The sequence below is a fragment of the Nycticebus coucang genome, chromosome 19 (genome assembly GCF_027406575.1).
Source record: "Nycticebus coucang isolate mNycCou1 chromosome 19, mNycCou1.pri, whole genome shotgun sequence".
NCBI lineage: Eukaryota > Metazoa > Chordata > Mammalia > Primates > Lorisidae > Nycticebus > Nycticebus coucang.
Window position 1 is genome coordinate 42045459 of NC_069798.1, and position 8038 is coordinate 42053496.

At 38.6% G+C, this 8038-nt stretch overlaps 1 protein-coding gene and 1 non-coding gene across 8 annotated transcripts in view; both read left to right on the top strand.

Moving 5' to 3' along the window:
- ARK2N (arkadia (RNF111) N-terminal like PKA signaling regulator 2N) overlaps positions 1 to 5397 on the top strand; it is an 80982-nt gene extending 75585 nt beyond the window's left edge. For 5 of the 7 annotated variants that reach the window (XM_053571694.1, XM_053571701.1, XM_053571696.1 and 2 more), the window contains one exon: positions 1207 to 5397. In XM_053571694.1, coding sequence (XP_053427669.1) covers positions 1207 to 1396 — 190 coding nt within the window. In that variant the 3' untranslated portion in view covers positions 1397 to 5397. The remainder of the gene's footprint in view (positions 1 to 1206) is intronic. The other 2 variants (XM_053571698.1, XM_053571699.1) reach the window with 2 other exon arrangements.
- Positions 5398 to 6727: 1330 nt separating this feature from the next.
- On the top strand, positions 6728 to 6833 carry LOC128572162 (U6 spliceosomal RNA). The gene has a single exon (XR_008376074.1). It is a non-coding gene; the product is annotated as a U6 spliceosomal RNA (small nuclear RNA).
- Positions 6834 to 8038: the final 1205 nt, after the last annotated feature.

Below are 8038 nucleotides of genomic sequence, written 5' to 3' on the forward strand. Positions count from 1 at the left end.
TTTAATGCTTTTTACTCGCTAATCTTTGAAAATGTAGTAGTCTTTGGGTTAGTGGCTACTTAGCTCATTTCTGAACAGATGACATGTCTCTGGTACTGTAATAAATATGCATTGTGTCCCCTGCTTTGATCCTGAGGATCTGTTCTTCAGCATGTCTCATTAAGGGAGTAGTTCTCAGGTAGGTAGCCTTTGTTGGACAGAGCATCTTTCTTGGACTTAAGGGTCTTTGAGGCAGTTTTACAATTGCGTCTTGTCCATTGTGACCCTAATGTTCTTTTGAACCAGGTTGTAGGGGTAACATTACATCAAAGCTAGAATTCTCAAGTGACCCAGCGTCACTCTTTGTATGTAGATTGTCAGAACAGCTGCTCGGGAGCCACTGTGGTAATTGGTGGTACTAAATTGGCGACACTTGTTGCTTCTCACTAATTTAGGTTTGAGGACATAGGTAGCAGTGATAGCTGCCTGCCTTCCTCTGATTTGAGTGAAAACTTAGTGCTTTATCCATCAGCCTCAGAATTCTGTCATTTGACTGGAAAGTGGAAGTCAAGCCATCAATTCAATGCGTGTTTCTGAAACAATTTTCTTCCAATGAAGTTTTAGTGTGATTCATCAGCAAGGCAGTTCTTCCTTCTGATAGGACTCTTTTAAGGAGCCTAAATTGAGTACTTCAACTTTGTTATTTTCACTGAACCAAATTATAAGTGGTTCTGAACAATGAGCCAAGTGTTTCTATTGTGACCTCTAGGACAAGGGAAATTGATCCTTTATACATGACCTAGTACTTACAGACTTTAAGAAATCTAATCTGTAAAGAGGTATTACTGTCACTGTCATTGTATATTCAGACTAAGATGGTTTGGGCATCTTAATTTTGTTCTGGATTTATATGTTGCCCTGCCTTGAAGATCTCAGAGGTTTAAATGAATTAAGAAGAACATCGTCTTACCCGTGGTCAGTGACTTATCTGGACACAACTTTGGAGTTTCTAACCGAGATGAGTCTTTTGGCCTTTTTAAGGCTAAACTGAGGGGTTTGAAAGCGGAAGACAAACAGACATGGAAAGGGTATTAATTGTGGATTTTGTGCACTTGCATAGTAGGCTTATCTTGGTAAAAATATCGATCAGTACAATTGAAGTTATAATGACTTCTACTTTTCCTGTGCTGGGATTAACCATGCTCTTGTTTGTCATCTCAATTGCAGGTGTGTTCATCCTCGAGGAGGTGTGATTCAGAGTGTTTCTTCATGGAAGCACGGCCCAGGCACGCAGTATGTTAGCACCCGGCAAACACAGTCATGGACTGCGGTGACTCCCCAGCAAACGTGGGCTTCACCAGCAGAAGTTGTTGACCTTACCTTGGATGAGGATAGCAGACGTAAATACCTACTGTAATACAATGTCACTGTATTTCCTCTGCACTGTTCCCTTCTACTTCCTCTCCTATTTGTGACATGGAAGTTCATTGTCATAGCTTCAGCTTCAGAAGCTGTTTGTGGCGTTTGTAGAATTGAAACTCATGGAAAATCCCACCTGACCACCCCTCTGCCCCCTTAATTAAAAGAAGTCACTTAGGAACATAACTTACCACAGAGAAAAGAATTTCTTCTTTCCCTCAGTAGGAATATAAGAATGATGAATTTCATTAGACAATTTTATTTTACTTGGTAATTTTTAGCCTTAGGAAACTCTGCTTTCCTTTTAGAATCATATTTTAGTTACCAGGTAAAATGGATTTTCAGTTTTTGAATTTTGTATTTATTTTCTGTATAATGAAATTAATACCTAGACTTGACCACTATCTGCCCACTGCATAGGCACTCCCATCTTAGGGCATTCACACACGTATCATTCAGGTCCTTATTGGTACCTAGTAGGGCATGTGCATTTAAAAACCTGTCAAAAATAGACAAAAGTATGTAAAATATTTTTTCTTTTAGCTTATGTCTTTTGCCTTCTTTTCCTTCTTCCTGGTTGACTTCCCACAACACAAATAATTGACATGTCCTTTTGTGTTTGTAAATACTACTAAGGTGACTTAGTTGGTCTCCTTGTTGCAATAATTCTTAGCTCTTTGGAAAATATCTCTTTTGGGACAGAGGCATTTTGGATAGATACCTACCATGAGGTTTTCCGGCATCTGAAGAGAGTATTGAGAGATCAGCGGGGAAATCTCTCTCCCTCAACTTTTGTTCTCAAATAATGGGAACACAGTAACCTTTTACCTAGGAAGAATAGAGAAAGATGTGTGGCTTCTGAGGCCTCAGGCACTTGCAGATCTGAGAGAAAAGTGCCTTTTTTTCATAGCTGGTCTCTCTATAAAGGGTATATATAACAACTATATTTAACACTTGAGCTGAATTGGACCTGATGCTGTATTTGGGTAGTTTTCTTCTATCCTTCTAAAAAAATACTATAATAAAAGTAAACCATAAGAAATCTGATAATTAAGGAATAGCAAAATGTAGTAGGAGCTTCAGGGAATTCAGGAAATGCCAGCATTAGAGTTTTGTGGCATTAGTTACTACTTTTCTTATAACATGTTGTAGTTACTAGTGAATTATTTTAAAAGCAATACCTAGAGTTAGAACACTATGTATTGTACACGGGGGAGTGAAGTAATTTTGGCTTAGAAGGCCTCCCTTTTTGTTTGCTTTTTTTGTTTTTATTTCCATTGTTACTGTTGCTATGGTCCTTGTCACCCTCTCCAAATGCCTTAGTGGCTCTTATGAGAATACGAGAGCTACCATTGGCAGTTTTCATTTAGCAAACACGCATTTACCAAGTGCCTGCTCTGCGTAAGGCGCTGGGAAGGGGGGCTGCTGAGATGAATGAGACACAGCCTGCATGCGCATGCATCAGAGTCTGCCTGGCTCTGCCTGTCTGGCCTTTTTTTGAGGGAGTAAAAGACTAATTTATTCCTTTACCCTTCTTCCTGTTGTGGTAGTTCTCCTGTACACCCTTTCTTCTATGGGAATGTATTTGAGCATGTGTTCTTTGACCTTCTCTGATAGCATCTCATTTGATCTGGCCTCTGTTCTTCAACTTTTTATTTTTCTTCCAATCTATTTTTAATAGATCAGGTTTTTAAGATCATGAATTTCCAGTTTTAGCACCTTGTATAGCGGTATCTCACATGGCCAGAATTTTAGACAAAAACCAAAGACCCAGAGGCCAGAGCAAAAATAGGATCTTCTGGAAACTCACTACTGGTGTATCCTTGGACCTTCACATTTTACTTTAGGATTAATTTATTGAATTTTACTGTTACACATCATTTTTGACTTGAATTAAAATACTAGACAAAGCAGAAATGTACAATTTCTGGTCTGTGTTTTCCAGGAAAATCATTGGGAGAAGAATAGAGTGGATTCTATGACTTGAAGTTTTTGCAGCTTAGTTTTTCCTCACGATATTAGGGCGCCTGAAAGAATTTTAAAGAATGTTTTAAAGAATTTTAAAGAATGTTTTAAAGAATGTTTTTACATTACATATTCTTGTGTTAAATAGTATATTTTCCCCAATTTCACAAAGCAGATGATTTCCCATGACATTTTTTCTTTAGGTCCTAACAGTCATCCTCAAAAGAGAGGAATCTTTTAGTGTGCTGTGTGCACTGTGGATTGGGAATAGAGAGTAGAGTTGTAACCAAGCCCTTTTTTGGCCCTTTACATTATATCATGTTATACTTTCCCCTCACTTGTTCTTATTGATGTACCTGACTTGATGTAGCAGAACAGAAATTTGGATATTAAATACAAAAAGGGGAGGGAGAAGAATGGTAAAGGCAGTCGACTCTCTTTCCTACTAGGTTGGGGCTTTTCTACCTAATAACTAACTAGAGAGAGACTGTTGCAACTCTTCTTTCACTGCTACATCCAGAAGAATGGGGATGTGATTGCAGGCAAATTATTATTATTATTATTATTATTTTTGAGACAGAGTCTCAAGCTGTTGCCCTGGGTAGAGTGCTGTGGCGTCATAGCTCACAGCAACCTCAAACTCTTGGGCTTAAGCGATTCTCTTGCCTCAGCCTCCCAAGTAACTGGGATTACAGGCACCTGCCACAACACCTGGCTATTTTTTGGTTGTAATTGTCATTGTTGTTTGGCGGGCCCAGGCTGGATTCAAACCCGCCTGCTGCCGTGTATGTGGCTGGCGCCTTAGCTGCTTGAGCTACAGGCACCAAGCCTCAGGCAAAATATTAATCATAAGATTCTGTGATATACAACTCCTGTAACATTTGAAATTTCTCCTAAAAGGATTTTTTTTAAATGAAAGTTTTGCATTTGGTGGCTTAAATAGTATTTTATGCTTCACGGGACGTTGTTCGAAGTAATGTCTCTGTTAAAATGGTACAGGCAGGTCATAGTTTGGTTTATACTTCTGACTTAGTTAAGTTTATCTCCCTAACAATTAGAAAAAAATCAGAGCAGTGACCTAGCTTTTGCATCAGCATGACTGCCCTGCAACTTACAATTGCTGCTCTCTAGTTGTCTTTTTATTTTGATGGTAGGGGCCAGACTGAATGGACTCCATTATTCTTTACAATTGTGCAACCCATAAACTGTTTTTATTGTTATTGATTGTCAATATGAACCATCTGATTTGCTAATCTAGTCATTTGTTCATCATTACTTTTAGCAGATTAAGCACCATAGGTAACAAAAATAAATTTGTTGCCTGCTTTTTATGCTGTCACAATGTGTTTGAAAAAGCTGGGGATACAATTTTGTCTCTGTTTTAACCTTTTTTTTAAAGGCGAAGAGCCCTTAATCCCTATTGTCCAACATGTGTACGATGTGACTTCCATGTATATATAAAAATGATTGTGCCCTAACCAAACTTCCTCAGATTGTGCACTGTTTAAAATAATCACGTATTTTAGTCCAATGCTGTTGTATTTTTTCATTTTATTTAAAACACTACTTATTCTTTTAACAAATTTTAAAAGGTAGTGATCTTAAAAAAAATCACTGGATAACTAGGAAATATATTTGTTGTTGTTTTTTAAAGGTCATTGAAGCCTTTTGCTCCTCATACCGTGAAAATGAAATGTTAGCCATTGTATGGCTAGGAACAATGCACTTGGCGGTTAACAGATATGCTGTTGCTGGAGTGTGAGTGTGGACTTGATGCAGTGATGACAAATCATTGCTTAGAATTAATGTTTTCAAATGTGCAACTCTAGTTTTTAAAACAAAATTTGGTTCTTTACACTCATTATTTAGTTTTTGTTTCCATTTAGTATTTAATGGTCTTTGGGAAAAAATAATAAAACAGAGTGTTATATATATATTTTTTGGTGCAAGATAAGATTTTGTTTTTTGAAATAAGTCTGTAGCATAAAGGTTAAACTATTTTAAGACAAAATAAAATAGAGTGTATTTAAACAATGACATTTTCTGAGGACTTTTTTTCCCCACTCTGCTTCAGTTAATTAGGTGATGCCTGGAACCATTCTCCGTTTATCTTTTGGATGTGAAAGTGGATTATATTTGCTAACAAATCTTATTATAAAATGCTAAATTTTTCTAAGCATTAGCTGTATCCTGTTCCCAAGATGTTTTGCAAGTAACCCTTGGTGTGTTGGATCTTGACTGAAGACGATTGAATGAATTTTCCTATTGTCCTACCTCATTTTCCAGCTGGGATCAGTGAGATTTCAAAGAGAGTCAAAAGCTTCTAGTTCTAGGCACTATTCTCCTGGGGAAAAAAACTCAGCTTCTGGTCACATTCCAGAACCCAGTACATGAGGGTAAGATCTTGGGACTGCATGGACTTTATACTTGGCTGAACATTGAAGCAAGTATAGGATGTTTGAAAAATATCCCAAAGAACCTTTCCCTTGGCTGGTTCTTCTTTTATTTATTTAATTTCAATTTTATTTTTCGAGACAGAGTCTTACTTTGTCACCCTTGGTAGAGTGCCTTGGCATCATAGCTTACAGCAACCTCAAACTCTTGGGCTCAAGTAATCCTCTTGCCTCAGCCTCCTAGTAGCTGGGACTACAGGTGCCTGCTACAACACCTGGCTATTTTTTTATAGATGCAGTTTGCTGTTGCTCAGGCTGGTCTCCAATTCCTGAGCTCAAGCAGTATACCCGCCCCAGCCTCCCAGAGTGCTGGGATTATAGACATGAGCCACTGTGTCCAGGTTTTTTTTTTTTTTGTTGTTGTTGTTGTTTTTAAAAGACATGAAGTCCCGCTCTATTGCCCAGGCTGGAGTTGTAGTGGCATGATCATAGCCCACTAACTGTAGCCTCAAATTCCTGGACTCATGTGATTCTTCCACCTCAAACTCCCAAGTAGCTGAGATTACAGGTTTTGGCCGCCATACCCAGCCCTAGTTTGGTTCTATTTTCAGGGGTTTTTTTTTCTTATTTGGTTATCAAAATGACAGAAGCTACCATATTAATCTCTCATGACTTATATAACTTACCTTCATAAAAAGGTGAATGGGGTGGCTTGGAGCCTGTAGCTCAGCAGCTAGGGCACCAGCCACATACACCAGAGCTGGCGAGTTTGAATCCAGTCCAGGCCTGCCAAACCACAATGACAACTACAACCAAATAATAGCTGAGCATTGTAGGAGGAGCCTGTAATCCCAGCTACTTGGGAAGCTGAGGCAAGAGAATTGCTTAAGCCCAAGAGTTTGAGGTTGCTGTGGCACTCTACTAGAGGAAGACAGCTTGAGACTCTGTCTCAAAAAAAAAAAAAAAGGTGAGTGCTTGCTTTGGCAGCACACATACTAAAATTGGAATGATACAGAGAAGATAGCGTGGCCCCTGTGCACGGATGATATGCAAATTTGTGAAACGTTTCATATTTTAAAATCAGATGGAAAATTGATTTAAAAAAAAAAAAGGTGAATGGGGAGCCAGGGAGAGTGAGACCTGTCTTTATTAAAATACCCAACTGCTGAATCTCTTATTTTTCTCAAGGATTTTTAGTTCTGCTTATACTGGAAGGTGGTCTGTTAACAATTAGGAAATACACTGTCAACCAAGAGAAAATGTTTTCAGTTTTTTGAAATGGTTCTTTTACACTGCTTTGTATATGAGCTCTAGACATATTAGTGTGTATGAGAAACTTTTCGTTGACTATGGAAGAAAATTGTTTACCCAGGACATTACTTTTGAACCCTTTTGCCCTTGCATTCTACTTTTGAAGAATAGACTAGGCATTAAGTAAATTAAATAATCTGTGTCTAGTACTTTATCTCTTTTGGGCTTCTTCCTTGTGTTTTTTTTGTTCGCTTTTGGCCTTCCTTGTTCTAAGTGATTAACATTTCACAGTAGATGCCAATTTATAACTTTAGTCCAAACAGAAAAATTACAGATAAATCTCTGCCAAACATATAAATATCCCTTTAGTTCTGTTCTTGAGAACAAAAGGCGAATTTCCTTCAGGTTTTGTTTTACTGCTGTGTAAAGGAGTAATCCTCCTAAATCATTGGCAGGTATGATTTTCTTTACTTCCTTGACTTGATGTTAGAGAGCACTGATTCACAGAATTAGAGAAGTTCTGGGCTACCGTGGAACTTTGGCTGGAAGAATCTGCCTGAAGCAGTAAGGCAGCAGTAAGTAGTGGTAGGAGCAGTGAGGTCAGAAGAAGATTCAAATGATAATCATGGACGTCACAGAGGAAGAGCACCTGTTCATCCAGAAGAGTGCCATACTGTTTGTTGGTGGCAAGATGTACGCTTTACTCAGGGAATCCTTTTATGTAATAAGGGTTCACTGTTGATTCTTCTAGCCAATCCTTGAGGGCCCATTTAGTAGGGTGGATGTATGTACTGGCAGTGAAGTCAGCCCTCAGAAGGGAAAGGTGGCAGCTGCAGCTACATGATCTGTGCAGATGTCCTGCTCTGCTGATTGGGAACACCCCTTGGTTGTAAATTATATCTGTTTAGCTTTCTACTGAAGGAAGCTGTTTGGTACCAGCTTTTCCCTTTGTGCTTTGCTAATTGACACCTCAGAGGAGTCAGGTCAGTTCCCCTGCTGTGGTTACTCCGTCTTGAGAGTGGGAAGGTGCA